At 48.7% G+C, this 18,096-nt stretch overlaps 2 protein-coding genes and 1 long non-coding RNA gene across 10 annotated transcripts in view; 1 reads left to right on the top strand and 2 right to left on the bottom strand.

Moving 5' to 3' along the window:
* AKT2 (AKT serine/threonine kinase 2) overlaps positions 1 to 910 on the bottom strand; it is a 50,507-nt gene extending 49,597 nt beyond the window's left edge. For 2 of the 4 annotated variants that reach the window (XM_049095170.1, XM_049095186.1), the window contains exon 1: positions 269 to 443. The gene's annotated coding sequence lies outside the window, so the exon portion shown is untranslated. Of the gene's footprint in view, positions 1 to 268; positions 444 to 771 lie in introns of those variants that run through there. The other 2 variants (XM_049095183.1, XM_049095188.1) reach the window with 2 other exon arrangements.
* Positions 911 to 5,845: 4,935 nt separating this feature from the next.
* On the top strand, positions 5,846 to 15,952 carry LOC125752694 (uncharacterized). Its single transcript, XR_007402815.1, has 2 exons — positions 5,846 to 5,969; positions 8,978 to 15,952. It is a non-coding gene; the product is annotated as an uncharacterized LOC125752694 (long non-coding RNA).
* C1H19orf47 (chromosome 1 C19orf47 homolog) overlaps positions 7,269 to 18,096 on the bottom strand; it is a 27,776-nt gene continuing 16,948 nt past the window's right edge. For 2 of the 5 annotated variants that reach the window (XM_049095211.1, XM_049095214.1), the window contains exons 9-10: positions 16,542 to 16,890; positions 11,278 to 15,916 (exon numbers count right to left, since the gene is read on the bottom strand). In XM_049095211.1, the coding sequence (XP_048951168.1) occupies positions 15,819 to 15,916; positions 16,542 to 16,890 (447 nt within the window). In that variant the 3' untranslated portion in view covers positions 11,278 to 15,818. Of the gene's footprint in view, positions 7,457 to 11,277; positions 16,891 to 18,096 lie in introns of those variants that run through there. The other 3 variants (XM_025424989.3, XM_049095208.1, XM_049095207.1) reach the window with 2 other exon arrangements.

Raw genomic sequence — 18,096 nt, 5'->3', positions numbered from 1 at the left:
CAGCGCCTCAGTGGTTCGGTCCCCGCACTCTGGCGTGGCCCCCCCGCGCCGCCTCAGTGGTACGGCCAGCCGCCCCCGCCCCCGGCCCCTCAGGGGTAGTCCGACCGCCCCCGCGCAGCCGCCCCCACTCAGTCCCGGAAGGGGGGGCTCGAGGGCCGCGGTCCCCGCCCGGCGGGCACTTGTGGTACGGCCCAGCGCCGCGCCGCGGGGGGTCCGGACGCGACCATCGCGGGGGGAGGCGCTCGGGGACACGCGCTGGCGCACTCACCTGTCACCGGCGGCCGCCCAGCCTCTCCGGCGGGGCTCGACTCCCGCCCATCGCCACGCTGCGCTTGGTCCCGCTCCTTGTGTTTCCTGGCGGCGGCAACTGCAGCGGCAGCGGCAACGCCTTCTCCGAGCCAGGCCCAACGGCTCGCGCGGCGCGGCCCCCCCGCCCCCTCCCCCCAGCCCCCGCTTACCGCCCCCTCCCACCCTCTGGCCGGAAATACCGCCTTCTCCCGCCACAAACAGGAACTGACGTAAAGAGCGAGAGATGAACTCGGCGTGCGCCAGAGCGCAGGCGCAAGGCAGGGCAAGCGGCTGATTCAGAGCGGGACGCCTGCGTACTTTCGGCAAGTTTGGGTCGGTCTGGGTTAGCGAGGTGCCACGCGCAGGCGTCGGACGGAACGGAGAGACGGGATTGCGCAGGCGCAGCAGGACTCTGACGCCCGCTTTCCCTAAAGGCTCGCCGCTGTGATACTTCCCGGCAGCCCCTGGTCCTTATTTACATACGCTTTGATCTCGCTTTACTGTGATCTCGCCTCGCCTCTGGGTTCCGAGGCTCTTAAAGAGCCCTGGAGCGGGGGGTTAGGAGAGTTGTCTTTTCTCCGTGTCCCCTCGTGGTGAGTACGGGCTCGGAAGCCTCCCAAACCCAGCTTTGCATTTCCTTGCTCGTGATAGTAGACAGAAGGCTTGAGCGTTCTCTGTGCCTCTGTATCCGTATCTGCAGAATGGAAACAGAGCTGCGTCACTGGGCTATTGGACTTTTTAAAATGTAAATAGAACAGTTTATATGTTAGACATTCTGTAACTCCAAAACCTTAATCCTACCTGCTTATCATATATGTGCAATTAAATAGGGGTATAGGGCAGCCCGGCTGGCTCAGCGGTTTAGCGCCCGCCTTCGGCCCAGGGCGTGATCCTGGATCCAGGATCGAGTCCCACGTCGGGCTCCCTGCATGGAGCCTGCTTCTCCCTCGGCCTGTGTCTCTGCCCCTCTCTCTCTCTCTCTCTCTCTCTCATGAATAAATAAATACCTTAAAAATAAATAAATAGGGATATAGTTTTCTTATGGGTTCACTTGGGCCTAAAAAGACCTTAAAATCGCCGGTGGGGGACGCCTCGGTGGCTCAGTGATTGAGCGTCTGCCTTCAGCTCAGGTCGTGATCCCGGGGTCCTAGGATTCAGTTCCACATCTGGCTCCCCGCAGGGAGCCTGCTTCTCCCTCTGCCTATGTCTCTGCCTTTCTATGTCCCGCATTAATAAATAAACAAAATCAGAAAGAAAGGAAGGAAGAAAAAGAAAGAAAAGAAAAAAGAAAAGGAAAGAAAGAAAAGAAAAAAGAAAAGGAAAGAAAGAAAAAGAAAGGAAAGAAAAAAAGAAAAAGAAAGAAAGAAAGAAGAAAGAGAAAGAAAGAAAGATCACGTTGTGAGAAAAGAGCTATGCACAGATCCTGGCCCACTTGTCAACTACTGTACTAGGCAGCGAGAGACATCTGTCTCCCAGTCCCTAATCTCTCAAAGGTTGGGTAGGGCTTGCCTTCTGAACTTGGGGGCCAGTGTGCCACAGAGCTTGGCAGGTATGCATTGGTTAGTGAGTACTTCCAGTAGTAAAGACTCAGCTGAAAGTTGAAGAGTCGTAGGTCCACCCAAGTCTGAGGGAGTGATGCAGGCAATCCTCAGAGGTGGGCCTTAGTTTCCTCAGAGGTAAACCTGTGCTGGAACTAGACCTTAACTAATGTGTTTTCCAGCTTGGAATTTGCTGCTGTGTTCCTCATGGGCTTCCCCCAGCACAGTGTTGGTGACGGACCAATGCCTCCCCCACCACAGCCCTGACCAGTTCAGTCTCTTACTGTCTGGTGACGGGTCTGTCTCCTCCTCTGTGCAGAGAGCCCCATGAGGGAAAAGACCAGGACCGGCTCAGTTATTGCTGTGGAGCTAACACTGCCCAACAAGAGTCTTGGCACAGCGTATGCTCATGGGGACTATTTGTTTTAGAAACTAGTCCTTCCATTAATCTAGACTCACTGTTACTGTGGCATACTCTCTTTGCCCCCCTTCTGTGCTTAGCCCATTCCCCTATTTTTTTTAAGATTTTATTTATTCATGAGAGACAGAGAGAGGCAGAAACCCAGGCAGAGGGAGAAGCAGGCTCCCTGTGGGGAGCCAATTATGGGACTGGATCCCAGGACCCCAGAATCATGACCTGAGCCAAAGGCAGATGCTCAACCACTAAACCATCCAGGTGCCCCTGTCCCCCTATTTCTGAGTCTTCCCAACCTAAGTGGAATCCCTGCCCCTTCTGGGATGGACTACAACACATCTCACTGAAACCTCCCATGTGTTCATGTATAAATACATGAACTATTACATGAGGGGTAATAATAAATAAAATAAAATAATAAAAATAAAAAAATAAAATAAATGACTATTACATGAGGGGTAATAGTCCTCAAAAATGATGGCTTTCAACCTACGACCTAGTACACACATAGGCATACTTACCTATATACATATATATTTGTATGAAAGTGTCATCAAATACTATTTACTGGTATGTATCATGCACTCAGATTTTTTTCTTCCCCAGTGCTGTTCAAGGCTCTGCTAAACTGCTAAACTGACTCTGATCCACTAAAGGGCCATGCCTTGCAGGCTAAAAAACACTAGTCTGGGGGGGAACAACACTCACTGGCTTGGGAGATAGGCCCTACTTCCTGTGTCCTTGTCAAAGTAACTTCCACTTCTCTGGCCTTCCTTCATTGCAAAACAGTATCAATAAAATTTACTTAGCAATTGTTACAGGCTACATTCTGTTCTTGACACAGTCCCACCAAGGCTATCCTGTTGCCATCAACACCATCTTGGGAGGTTAGGTGCAACAGTACTTAAGAAGCTTGCTCAAGGTCCCAGGACACATTAAGAGTAAGGCAGGATTTGAACCCAAGGTGTCGGATACAAGAGTCTGCTGTGAATTCATATCATGCTGGGAAATTGGAAGTCATAGCTCTGTTTCTGCCCTGGCAAACCACTTAATTGGCAAACTACTTAATTATCATTCGGGGGGCCTCAGTCTCTCAATTTCCAAATCAAAGGTGATTGAGGAGAAAACTCTAAAACCTCAAATTGTTCTATACCCTCTAATCTATTCTACAAACTCCCTGCCTGTAATTGTAAACATGGGCTGTACATGCACCTCTGGGGATATGGGCCAATAGCTTCTCCCCTGAAGGTTGCCCAAAGGCTTCTTGATTCAGAAAAAAAATGATTAAGAATCCTTCCCTGACAGACAGGGCATCTCCACAAAATCCGCTTCTGTTGCTATGGAGCAGAAATCAGGCTCTAGGGTATATTTCAACCCTTGTCAGAGATTGGACTCCAAGTGATGATTGGACAAGTCGCATGGACCAGCTATGAAGAACCTCTTGGTTGGGATGTCTGGGTGGCTCAGCGGTTGAGTATCTGCTCTGGGCTCAGAACATGGTCCTGGGGTCCCAGGATTGAGTCCCGCATCAGGCTCCCGAAGAGGAGCCTGCTTCTCTCTCTGCCTGTGTCTCTGCCTCTCTCTATGTCTCTCATTAACAAATGAATGATATCTTAAAACAACAACAAAAAACACCTCTTGGTAGCCCCAAACAGGGAACTTCCCCTCCATTCCCACAAGGTCTGGGGGTCTATGGCAGTAGTGGAGCTGACCATGGGGAGGAACCTTCTCTGCCACATGGGCAGAGGGATATACAAGCAGGAGGACTCAGATTTACCCCGTTCTTCATCCTAAGAGCATGGGGGGGGAGAAAGTCCATAGCATTGATCAGATTCTCAAAGAGTCTGGAACTATTTAAAAAAAAAAAAAAAGTGTTTATTTAAAGGAGTTTCCCCAGGGCAGCCTGGGTGGCTCAGCGGTTTAGTGCTGCCTTCAGCCCAGGGTGTGATCCTGGAGACCCAGGATCGAGTCCCGCTTTGGGCTCCCTGCATCGAGCCTGTTTCTCCCTCTGCCTATGCCTCTGCCTCTCTCTCTCTCTCTCTCTCTCTCTGTCTCTCATGAATAAATAAATTCTTTAAAAAATAAAAATAAACAAAAGTTTCCCATGTTATACAGAAATGTTGAAATATCTTTGACTCCCCAGCCAGAAGTTACTAAGCCCTACCCTAGATGCTACTGTTTGGGAAGATCCTTTTAGAGCAATTTTAAGTGTTTGGCAGAAGGACAGATAAACCTCAGGGATTCTGTAAATGTTGGTTCCAGTTTCCTTTTTATAAAATATGTTTCTGTTTCAAAAATTGTAAATGGAAGACACCATGCATCATGCCCATTCAGCTTTTTAACACGTTAGAGATTCCCAAAATGTTTAAGTGGACATGCGAAGCTAATGCACTTGTATGCAAACCTTGGGATGAAGCTTTTTCTACTCTTGATAAGATCAAACACTTTTTCCATCTGCTCTGAATACATAGATGGCATCCCATCCCCTGTGAAATAAAAGCTAAAGGCCTCATCATAGCCTTCAGGGCCCCATGGGCGCTGCCCCTGCTTATCTCTCTAACTTCATCTCAAGCTACTCTTGCCCTTGACCACCATGTTCTGGACACACTAACCTCTGCCCCTCCAAAACCACAAGCTTGTTCCCACCTCAGGGTTTACTTGCTGTTCCTTTTGCCTGGTCTACATACTTCCCTGATCCTGATCTGTGCATGACTGGCTCTTTCTTGTCTTTTGGAACTTAGTTGAAATCTCACCTCATTAGAGATCCTTTCCCTGGCCACCCCAAATCCCAAAAAGCCACACCGTTACTATTTCTGAGCACATTTGAATTCCCTACCTAGCACTTAACACTAAAGAGTATTTTGGTTGTTTATTTTGTAGCTGGCTTTCCCCAAACCAGAATATAAATTTGCCCATGAGGGTGAAGACCTTGTCTTGAGTGGGCACCACTGTTCCCACCCCTAGAACAATGCCTACCACATAGTTAGGACTTGGGGGTTAACAAATAGTTGTTGACTGTCATTTTGTTTTGCTTTAAAGACTTTATTTGAGAGAGAGCACAAGCTATGAGGAGAAGCAGACTCCCCACTGAGAAGGGAGCCTGACATGGGACTTGATCCCAGGACCCCAAGATCATTACCTGAGCAGAAGGCAGTTGCTTAACTGACTGAGGGAACCAGGTGCCCCAGAATGTGGTTTTTATTAAGAAGGCTAAAGCTAGGGGCACATGGGTGGCTATCTGCCTTCGGCTCAGGTAATGATCTTGGGGTCCTGGGATCAAGCCCCATGTCAGGCTCCCTTCTCAGTAGGGAGTCTGCTTCTTCCTCTGCCCCCCCCCCATACCTCTACTCATGCAGAAATAAACATAGGCCCAAGGAGGGCCTCTTACTATATACCACGTGCCAGAACGCTGTGGCGGACAGATCCATTCCCACAAATGTCTCAGGCCATGGACTTTACATGTATGGGTCCAGATTTGAGAAACAGAAAGTCTAATTTTATGCTGAAGTATATGGATTTGAAACAGTGAGATACTTAAAACATAATTTCCTACATTACTAAGAAAAATTGAGGTAATATGAGTATCACCTAATTTTTTTTTAGGTTCTCACGAAGAGGAATTTTTTCACAGCTGCCCAGCACGGTGGCTTACAAGCTATTCCCGCTGATGCCACAAGAGGGCGCCACATGAGCTGGCCATCCCTGCGGGAACTCCCACTGACTAGCAGGTGTCAAGCCTTCCCGGGAAACAAGGGGGCGGGACCTTTGTGTTGTTACTTAAACATTCACTGTTTATAGGGAAACTGACCTGACACCTAAGTGCAACACGTGATCCTGAATTGGATTGGAGGGGCAGGGGTGGGGGGGATGGCCATAATTAAGAACATTATTGGAACAATTTATGAACCTGAAGTATGAACTGGTTCTTTAGAGGAGTATTTTATGTTAAATGTCTAGGTTTTGATAGCTACACTGTGCTTATGGAAGAAAATTTTCCTGTTTTCAGGAAATACACACTAAGGTAGTATGAGGTTAAGAGGCATAATGTTTTCCAACTTTCAAACGGTTCAAAACACAACATGGGAATGTGTGTGGGTGTGTGTGCGCTCATGGAGAGGGAGACAGGGAAGAGGGAACGATAAGACAAATGGAGCAATTAACAAACCTAGATAAATAATATACAGAAATCAGGGGTGCCTGAGTGGCTCAGCTGTTTGAACATCAGACTCTTGATTTCAGCTCAGGTCATGATCTCAGACGTGAGAAACCCCTTGCACCATTATTGGTACTTTTCTAGAAGTTTACAATTATATTATTTTAGAGAGAGAGGAGAGGAGTACGGAGTGGGGGTGGGGAGGGGCAGGAGAGAGAGAATGCCAAGCAGGTTTCACATCCATCACAGAGCCTGATGCAGGGCTTGATCCTACAACCCTGAGATCATGACCTGAGCTGAAACCAAGAGTAGGAAGCCTAACTGACTAACTGAGTCCACCCAGGCACCCAAAGTTTACAGTTATATTAAAATAGTTACCCAAAAAGCTATCTTTGTAACCAATGAGAATGTCATGAAAGAGTTAAGTGTTGGTGCTGAAAATCCTCCCTGAAAATCATCAATTTCAGAGACAAAATTAGATGACAACACTGTGCCTGGCACTGTGAAGCCTTTAATCATCCTGTGAGGTAGATGCTATTACTCCCATCTTATTGTAAAGAAATGAGCACAGAGAGGCTGAGTGACCTGACCAAGATCACACAGCTGTGGAGCTCATGCTCTTTAACCGTAACAGAGCACCAAGAAGGCCAAATGATGGCCACGAGATGCTATACTGGTCATTTAGAAGCACTGCACCAAACGTGAAGAAGCAGAAAAGGCAGCTTCAGGGAAAAGCTATGAAACAATGAATGTAGGTTTCTGTGCTCTGAACCCCTGCTTCAACTTGATAGTCAAGTCTATGCCAAAGTCTGTCTTGAATTATGCAAGGTTTGACCAAAATAAAATTGGGACATCAAGTAGACTGGGGATTCTGAGGTAACTGAACCTGCTAGCCATTAAGAAGGGAGGAAAAGGGATCCCTGGGTGGCGCAGCGGTTTGGCGCCTGCCTTTGGCCCAGGGCGCGATCCTGGAGACCCGGGATCGAGTCCCACATCGGGCTCCCGGTGCATGGAGCCTGCTTCTCCCTCTGCCTGTGTCTCTGCCTCTCTCTCTCTCTGTGACTATCATAAATAAATAAAAATTAAAAAAAATAAGAAGGGAGGAAAAATTAGAATGTTCCTCAGACAAATCTGATTATTCTCAATATTTACTTGTCAATACACAAATGATGTAAATTCAAATTTGTAAATAATTGCACTCCTGTATATTTTGCCCTCTGGATATGTCCAATCATAAGCAAACTGTGGTGGACGCAAGAGGTGCTGTGATAAAAAAAAAAGACCTGGAAACCACCAAGTGTCCCCGGTGAGAAACTGGTTCAGTACGTCAAGGTATATCCACACCAGGGGGATGCCAAGCAGCTACTTTAAAAGGAAGCTCTTTCCAGTAAGCACATTAAAAGGCATTTAACGTCACTGGCCACTGGGGAAATGCAAATCAAAGCCACAGTAACAAGATACCATTTCACACCCACTAGGATGGCCACAATCAAAAAGACAATGTGGTGGTGAGAATGTGAAGAAATTAGAACCCTTGTACAGGGATCCCTGGGTGGCGCAGCGGTTTGGCGCCTGCCTTTGGCCCAGGGCGCGATCCTGGAGACCCGGGATCGAGTCCCACATCGGGCTCCCGGTGCATGGAGCCTGCTTCTGTCTCTGCCTCTCTCTCTCTCTCTCTCTGTGACTATCATAAATAAATAAAAATTAAAAAAAAAAGAACCCTTGTACACCGCTGGTAGAAACGTAAAATGGCACAGCCGCCCTGGAAAACAGTCCAGCAGTTCTTCAAAGGGTGAACATAAAATTAATATATAGCCCAACAATTCAACTCACGGGTATATACCCAAGAATGAAAACATGTCCACACAATTACTCATACATGGGTGTTCAGAGCAGTATTATTCATAATAGCCAAAAAGTGGGAACAATGTACATGTCCATCATCTTGATAAACAAAATGTAAAAAATCTATACATTGCTGCATTATTTGTCAGTTTTTGAAAATGATGGAAGATCTGTGGTATAACCTGAATGAACCTCAAAAATGTGCTGAGAGAAGCCAGACACAGAAGGCCCCGTACTGTGTGATTTCATTTATATGAAATGTCTAGAAAAGGCAAATCTATAGAGACTGATTAGTGGTTACCACTTGGAGTGGGGGAGGGCAGAATTTAGGAGGACTTGGGGAACGATGGTTAAAGGGTATGGGGGGGATCCCTGGGTGGCGCAGCGGTTTGGCGCCTGCCTTTCGCCCAGGGCGCGATCCTGGAGACCCGGGATCGAATCCCACGTCGGGCTCCTGGTGCATGGAGCCTGCTTCTCCCTCTGCCTATGTCTCTGCCTCTCTTTCTCTCTCTGTGACTATCATAAATAAATAAAACTTAAAAAAAATATTTTAAAGGGTATGGGGTTTCTCTCTGGGGTAATGAAAAAAATCCTAAAAGTCTAGTGATAGATGCACAACTCTGTGAATAACAAAAGTCATTGAATTGTGCACTTTAGATAAGTGAATGGATATGTGAATTATATCTCAATAAAGTGTGTGTGTGTTTTTCAAGAAGCTCATTATGTACTTATATGCAGTGAACTACAGGATATATTAAGCACAAAAAGCAAAGCGCCAAACTGCCATATATGCTACCATCCGGGTGGGAAAACAGTTATGTTTGTGAAGGAAATACTTCTGGAAGGACACCTGCACCCCAGTAACACCAACTGCCTCTGGACAGGGAAACTGGATGACCCAGAGAAGCGGAGAGAGTTGTTTTTAATTCTTAGGAGATACCAAAAAAGTATAAAGAATAATAAATACAATGAACACCTGTGTGCCCAGGTTTAAAAAACATTCCCATACTCTGGTTTTTTCTCAGTTTTCTTTTTTTTTAAGATTTTATTTTTAAGAAATCTCTACACCAGCGTGGGGCTCAAACTCATGACCCCGAGATCAAGAGTTGCACGTTCCACCACCTGACCCAGCTGGGCGCCCCACCATTCCTAGACTGTTGAACCTCTGTGCCCTCTCCAGTCGCATCCCATCCCATCCACCCCTAGAGGGAACCATCATCCCACATTAGGAGTTTATCATTCCTATGCATATCATACATTTACTATATTTTAAATAGTAAATTGATTAAATTCTTAAGTAAATAAGTAGTAACAGTTTGCATATTTTAAAACTACACATATTCTTCTGCAATTTGCTTTTCACACTCAGTGTTTTGCTTTATTCGTATTGATACGTGCAATGCTAGTTCACTTTCATTGATGTATAATATACCGCATCCAGTACATCATGTAGTACATCCAACATTGATGTATAATTTGCCCAGATGGACACAAAACAAGCTCTCATCCCCCATGCTCTTCTTCCGATGAGACACTGACATTCCTATCATTGAGAGGCAGAGTCTACGGCCTCGAATCTGAGCAGAAGTGAAGCAACGTGACTTCCAATGCTAGCTTAGAACAGGCAATACAGTTTTCCCCGATTCTCTTGAGCACTGATTCTCTTGAGCAGTGCACTGTTAGAACCCAGCCACGGTGCCGTAAGGAAGCCCAGGCCACGTGGCAAAGCCCTATGTAGGCATTCTGGCTGATAGCCCAAGCTGAGGTCTGAGCTAAGTGCCAGTATTGGTTAACCACCAAACAACTGGGGAAGGTTTCAAGAGGACACTAGCCCCAGCCAATATCTTACTGCAACCACATGAGAGTCCCCAAGTGACATCGTCTAATTGAGCCCAGTCAACCCCCCAGAACCATTAGAGGTAACGATTATTGATTTAAACTGATAAGTTTTGGGTGGTTCATTGTGTATTAGATAATTGAAACAATTATGCCACACTGTGTCCATTCTCCAGTTGATAGATACTTGGGTTGCTTCCAAGTTAATGCTCTTACAAACAGTGATCCTACGAACTCTCTTATACCTTCCTCTGTATGTGTGTTTGTTTCTCCAGGACGGTAATTGCTGGGTTAGGGAGTATAACATCTTCAATTATACTACAACCTACCAAATTATATTCCAAAACGGTTGGTACCAACTGATACTCCTAAAGCAGTGTCAGTTGGTATCTTCCCGGACACTGGAGACATTGAATGTGTTGCCAATCTTCTAGGCCCAACACAGTCTTATTGTATATACCCTTTTGTACCTTTGGATTTTTTATCATTTGCATGAATTGATCCCAAATAAACAGTTAAATGTACACTAATAAATTATTGCTTTCCGGGATCCCTGGGTGGCGCAGCGGTTTAGGCCTGCCTTTGGCCCAGGGCGCGATCCTGGAGACCTGGGATCGAATCCCACGTCGGGCTCCCGGTGCATGGAGCCTGCTTCTCCCTCTGCCTGTGTCTCTGCCTCTCTCTCTCTCTGTGTGACTATCATAAATAAATAAAAATTTAAAAATAAAAGGAAAAAAATACTACTTTCCTATTTTAAACATGCTTTATACACTGGGGTTCCATATTAAGATTGCATTTTTTTAAAAAAAAAGGAATTGTCGCCCCAGTGGCAATGAGCACATCTCATGCCTAGATCTTGGTTTCGATTCTCAGTCACCATTCTAAATAAAATAAGTTGGGACTCCTTGGAGAAATGGCTGACTTTAGGACCAGGGCAGGAAGTATATAAGATGAGCCTGGAGTATCTGTAGTGCCAGAAAGTATGGAATACTAAAAAACACAAAAATACCCACCACACAATAAATAAGTCCAAGGACACAGGAGCCAACTGAAAGAGTCCCCAAATATCAAAGCCAGAATAACAAAATAAATCAAGTAGTATTGGATTATATAACCCAAAGCATAAAATAAGTACCCATGAGTCCATACTGTTGAAAATAAAAGGATTGAATAAATTAATAGAGAAAAGAGACACACCTCCCTTACAGAAGAATTCCCAGATTTATTTATAATTCATGTCGGTACTTTGCCCCTAAGGAGGTGAAGCATAAGCCCCGTGCTCCTTAGGTGAGGGCTGCACAGAGTGACTTCCTTTCATAGTTCAGTACGGAAAGGGAGAAGAACTTGATGGTGGAGAAACCTGGCAAACAGTAGTGATCAGGGTTAACATAAATAGTGATACATCATGTGTGCACTCTGTACCCTAGACACAATGTAATAAAATGGCAATTTACCTCTGAGCTCTTCCTCTGAAAAACACATAACTCTGGTATAACGATGAGAAAGGCAAATCTCAATTGAGGGACAATCTCTAATAGACCTGCCCAATATTCTTCAAAACGGTCAAGGTCATCAAAAACTGCCACAACCAAGAGGGGCCTAAGGAGGCATTGACAACCCCCTGTGTTAACACATACCTTGGAAAACACAAATGTGACGTGGTGGAACAGAAAGGGTCCTAAAACTAAGGAAGAAGCTAAGGAAATCTGAATAACTATGGGCTTTGCTTAATACTCATGAAATCAATATTGGTTCATTCATTGTAACAAATGAGTCACACTACTGTAAGATGTTAATAATAGGGGAAATTCAATGTGGACTCTACAGGAGCTCTGTCCAAAGTGTATGTCTCAATTCTTCTGTAGATCTAAAACTCGTCTACCAAATGAGGTCTGTTCTAAAAAGTAAAGTCTTAAAAAAAGAAAAATGTAAAAAGGCGAGACTCCTGGTCAGCTTCCTGACATCAAACCCAGTCCCGCCACCTGCCAGCTGGGTCCGGCTGTGCCTGTTTGATGAAGTCTGCAGAGGGCCCAGAGTTCACAAAGCAGGTAAAGTTCAGTACAGGTGAAGAGCAGGCCTTCAAAGGCAGATGTACAGGAGCAACACTCATCAAACTAAGCTCAGATTCCTGAAGGAGGGAAAAGAGGGTTTGAGGTGGCCGCAGCCCAATGCCTGGCCCATCTGGGGGGCACTGGGCAGTGACACTGGAGGAAGGGACTGTGGGGCTGCCTGCTACAGGCATTACAAGTTCCCATCTTGCTTTTGCATCTGCTGGTGTGAGCTACCAGTGGCGGTGACCTCATCCCAAGACCACCATCCAAACAGAAATCAGCCACCTGGGCTGGCTCAGATCTGGTTCTGTGATTTGGCAGGAGCCCTAGGTTCACTGCACCTCCCTTTCACATCTGCTCATGAGATGAGAATAGGAAGTCCCTGACCTTCATGCTGCTGCCCTTTCCCTGAGGACTTGGGAAGTCTGTCAACTGAGCAAAGCACTTACGTAGTTCTTCCTGGCACAAAGGTGTGGTCCACGTCAGCTTTCAGCATTCTCTGCCCCACTTCTTCTGGTGGTCTCCAACTATGAGTCCAATGGCTCTTAAGTCCGTTTTGGAAGGGGGCAATAAGTGTATGAGTAAATCATCCAAAGAATGTCAACATTCTCGGGGGAGAGCCTGATTCAGATTTGCTATTGACCCAATTATGAGTATTTGCACTGAACTGGTATGAACTGGTATTCTTCATATTGATCTCTGAGCTGACCCCACATGCGACGGGGCCATCTACTGCAGCACTGCTTGTAATAGCAAGAGACCAGAAACAGCCTGAATTCCCTTCTAGAAAGGACTGAATAAGTAAATATGCACGTGTGCTTGTACAAGTGTTACTACATGTTCCTCTGCCAATATGCATGTATGGGTGCGTGTGTACACAAAGCACACAAACATAAACACATTTCCGAGAGGATTACTCGAGAAACTGGAGATACTGGTGGCCTCTGAGGAGGGCACTGGAAGGCCAGTAGACTTGGGAAGAAGCTTTTCACCATAAAGCCTTTTGTATCTTTTGCAGTTTTGAACCATGTGAATGTATTATGCTCAAGAACATTTAATTCAACCAGAGGAAAAATAACACACAGCTATGGTGTGTTGGGGCTGGTTTGGGGGAATAGCCAAATCAAATGGCGGGGCCACAGTGGTTCTGGAGCAGCTGGGAGGCACACAAGGTATCTGGTCCGGTCCATCTGGCAAACAGTGGAAGGATGGGGCAGGACTCTCAAGGCCTGCAGCACCCCAAAGCAATAAACACTTCCTACAGCAAGTTTTATGCTTTGGGGAGTAGGGGAAGACAGGTACACACAAGAGAAGTCTAGAAAATCCAAAACCACTATCCTAGGACCCCGTCCTCAGCTCTCCAAAATGTCTTTGTTTCAAACCTGCAATTGACCCTTCACAGGGTAGGAGTTAGGGGGACAAGGCTCCTGGTCAGCTCCCTGACTTACCACTTGCCAGATGGGTGACACCTTCAGCAGTTTACTCCTCTCTGGGTGTCCATAAAGAGCAACAGTGACATGATTTCCCTCATGCACGTTAGTCTTTCCTGGTAAGTGAGCTACCCTCGTTTTCACATCATTACACACTCAAGAAATCACCCAGCGCTCTTAAATTTAGTTATCGGAACTCTTCCTATTAACCCTGGCAGTAGCTAAAATTACCCATGAAGTGGAACCAGAGAAAATAACTAGGGAAACTAGGGAAAGAAAATCAAGAGTTTAAGAGCAGCAAGGAAAGTGCGGATCCATGTGAGCTCCTGCCTGCGGTGCCACCACCACGAAGGGGCAGCCTCCACAATCACCGCTGCCCACATCTGCTGCCTTCTCGATGGCCGACCTCAAGTAGTACCCCGTGCGCCTCGCCTGGGCCCTACCATCGTCCCTCACCCCAAAGCCCAGCCTTTCCCACCCCAGGCCCCGTGCCTGGCATACCACCTGACGCACAGCAGCCCCCCAGCATGACATGACTCAGAAACCACAAATGAACGGATCATGGGCTCAAGAAGACGACACAGGTCTGGGGACGGATGGTGGTAGTGATTAGGCAACAATGGGAATGTACTGAATGCCACTGAACAGGATCCTTACCGATGGCTAAAATGGTATGTATGCTTCACCACAATTTAAAAAAAAAAAAAAAAGATGAAAAAGGATGAAGTCTAATCTTATCCTCACCTGCTTTTAGGCCTCCCAAGCCCCAGGCCACTCCCTGCTAATCGAATCAACTCTGTTCTCTACATGGGGAAAGGGCCCCCAATTCCCTTCTGGGCCCTCTCCTGTCTCTCTGCTCCTTTCCAGCTCATATCGCCAGGCCTTTGGCTTTGAACACAGAGCCCCCCGAGTGCTCCCTGAAGCTGCTGGACTCCAGCGCAGGTACCCCCCACTCCAAATCCCGGCAGCCCAGCACCTGCCTGCCCCTGGCTCCTCCCTCCATAAACAGCACCTCTAGCCAGATGCCCCAATCTCCCCTCTAGGTGATCCTGCTCCCTGCCACTGCACCCCAACTGCCGCTGCTCCTCTGAAGCCCCTCCTTCCCCACACTTCACCCCATGCCACCTTCCTTTCCTGCCTCTGCTCCTGCATGGCTGCCTCCCTGCCTCCACCCCTGCCCTCCCGACAATTCATCCCCTCCAAGGACCAAAGCCATCTTCACAAACGGCAACTCAGACCCTCACCTGCCAGCTTTAAACCCTCTCAAACTTCTCAGGGCTTACAGAAGATGTCTGAATTCCTCGTTGTGGGTCTCAAAGCCCCAGGTCATCTGGTGCCCAGCCACGTGCCCCAGCCCATGCTGTGTGGCAGGCCCCTTGCTCCCTGGCCAGCCACCCTGGCTTTCGTGTTCCTTTGTCCTGGCTGTGTGTTCTGCCTGACACTTTCCTCCTGTACCTCACATAGCCGCTTCTGATCCTTCCCATCATTCCCAGCTCAGCCCTTACCTCACCTCCTCCGAAAGGCCTTCTTACCCCAACATCTGAAGAAGCTCTGGGCCCCTTGTGCTCCTCCCTCCCGTTCTTCCCACAACACGACCCTTTAACCACCATCTCCCTGGCCAGAGGTCAGCCGTGCAGGCAGGGGCTTGTCTACCTTGCTCCCAATGGATCCCCAGCTCTTTGAACAAGCCTGGAACAGAGCAGGGACTGTGCAGCAGTAAACAGGTGTATGGTCTAACCAACAGGAACCCACCACCTCACAAGGGAGCCTGCCGTTTGGAAAGCCACCAATAGGCAGAGTGGCAGAAACAGGTGAGGCATACAGAGGGGGAGGACACAGTGACAGAACCACTACAGCTGGGGGAGAGAAGAGGAAGTCCAACTGCACAGTGACCATGACCGTCATTCCCTTCCTTGGGGCCTGCACCAAAGATGTGGCCCCGTGGAGTCCTGACCTCCAGAAACAGAGCCCAACCCTTCGTTGGCACCCCCACCTACTTTGTGCTTTGTATGAAAAACCACCCTGTGACTCACCCTAAAGGAGGGGAGGGAAACAGTTTGAAAGTCACAAAAATATATTAAAACAGCTGTTTTCTTCTCTCTCTCTCTCTCTCTTTCTCAGCACCGGCCTCCCTTCCCAGGGACCCCTGCCCACCACCAGCTGTGAGCTTTCAGAGAGAAAGATGCCCAGGGCAGGAAAGCAGAGGTTCCCTGCTGCAGCCCAGGGTCTGGGGAGGTCCCTCCAGCCTGGGGGTGAGGGCAGCTAACAGTCTCTACAGGCTCGACGCCACCGCCGACGAGGGGGCCGCTGGGAGGCCGGAGGTGCAGGAGGGTCAGGCAGGACGCAGCGGACAGTCGGGCCTTGCCACAGGGACAGAAAAACAGAAGAGAAATAAACAGTATGAAGAGAGGGAGAGACATAGAAGTTAAAGTGGGGGGCAGGCAGAGGGACGAGGGGAAGTCAGGAAGTGGGCAAGGTGGGGGGACTCTGGGGGACTGGGAGGCCAGGCAGCTGGGGTAGAGGCAGCAGACGCCACTGAGGGGCAGGAAGGGGAACAGAGGAGGGAAACGAGCACGTGGCTCTGGGAGAGGTAGAAAAGTGGGTCCTGCCAAGGCCATAGAGAGGAGAGAACAGAGGACATGAGAAAGGAAAATCCCAGAGCAGCAAGGCCAAGCCACAACGACCATCTCAGACTGGGAAAACTGAGGTGAATCCCCAGAAAGCTTGGGCTGGCTTGAATGCCTGAGGGAGACAAGCAGTGTCATCTGGCTGGGCACACCTCACGGGAGCCTCTGCTGGAGCCAGAGGCCTGGAGAGGGGCCTGCGCCCCGCCCAGAGGCTAGAAGGTCCTGCGGCCCAGTCTTTTGAACACGCTCACTGTGCCCGCATGGTCCATCTGGGCGCCCAGGCCCTCGCTGGAGCTGCTCCCCCGGGGCCCCACCAGAGTCCTCTTAATGGTGACCTTGACCTCGGCCAAGGACTTACTCTTGGTGCTCGTGACCTGGCTGTCCTGGGCCTCGGGCACAAGGGCAGCTTTGCCCAGTCTCTGGATGATGCTGACTTTGGACAGGGACTCCGGCTTCCTCTCGAGCCCAGGGCGTGAAGAAAGGGCTAGGCGCCGCAGTGTCGGGGTGGCAGCCGTTGTGGCTGAGCTCGTGGCCTTGGCTTTGACAGTCAGTGCTGGCTGGGGACTGGGCTTGGCTGGGCCCCGGCCCAGCTTCTTCAGAACGCCGGCATACTGCAGGACAGAGCTGCTGCTGTCATTGTCGCTGTCCCAAGCCAGATCCTCATCCATCTCTGGGGTGGCCCCCAGGCGGCTAAAGACTCCTGTGGGCTGCAGGGATCAGAAACGAGACATGTGAGTCATTTAGTCATTCGAACGCATGCATGCAGAGCTGCCTCATCCGTGCCCGGCCTTGCTGGGAGAAACACCCAACGGTGACATGGTGACACCCTAGACAGTGGGGAAAGCCTTGACAGGGGATGTCCAGATTGCTGGCACAGCCCAAAAGAGACTCCTGACCTTGGCTGAGATTCAGGAGAGACACCCTGGACAAGGGACATCTGAGATAAGATCTGAAAGTTTGGCTAGCAGGTCTAGTAAAGATGGGAGGAGAGAGGGCACCACACATACACACACACACACACACACACACACACACACACACACACACGGAGAAGACCATTTACAAAGGTCTGCAGGGGGCCACGACAAAAGACAAAGGACAAATCTGGTCCTTTGCTCAACAGAGCTTTCCTGAGTCCCAACTGCCCCAGGGCACTGTGCAGGCTGGTGCTGGGGACACAGCGGCAACTATGAAAGCCCTGGCCTGCCCTCAGGGGGCTCACAGTCCAGTGGGGGAGACAGACCGACATCAGAAACGACACAAACAACTCCCTAATTATGACCGTCCTGTGTTCTCTGGCAGAGATGGGAGTGCTGGCAAGCGGCAGCCAAGGAAGCCACACCTCCTCTGGGAGTACAGTGATGCCTATTCCGAGGTGCTGAGTTTAAGGCAGGTCCTCGAGGATGAATGGCAGAGAAAAGGGCAAGGGCCAAGCCCTCGAGGCAGGAATCACATGCATGGAGCATTAGCTCTGTACTAAGCTCTTTACATGGCAGTATCGTCAAGCCACATGATCCCAAGTGTTATTATCATGTTAAGATTCTAGGAAGTAAGAAAAAAGTTGGGTGAGCCCTGGGAGCAAGGGATAGAGAGGCAGGAAATGCAGCTGGGGAGCTCCGGTGCAGCTGATCAAAGCAACATTTAAAGCGTGCCTACCATGCACTGGATGACGTCCCCAGCACTGTGCAGGTATATCCCACTTAATCCTCATGACCACCGCAGGAAGTGGGAACTAGACAAATAAGGAAACTGAGGTACAAGCTGCTTAAGTGACTCGGCCAAGGCCATGCAGCCAGGGAGTGGCAGAGCTACCTGGATTCACGCTGGGCAGGCAGGACTTGGGCTGCAGGCCAAGGCAAGGAGGGTGGTGTTCACCCTGGCCACGGTGAAAATCGTCTGATGGGGGGGTGGGG

The sequence above is a fragment of the Canis lupus genome, chromosome 1, assembly GCF_003254725.2.
Source record: "Canis lupus dingo isolate Sandy chromosome 1, ASM325472v2, whole genome shotgun sequence".
Lineage (NCBI taxonomy): Eukaryota > Metazoa > Chordata > Mammalia > Carnivora > Canidae > Canis > Canis lupus.
This window is presented reverse-complemented; position numbering and strand designations above follow the sequence as displayed.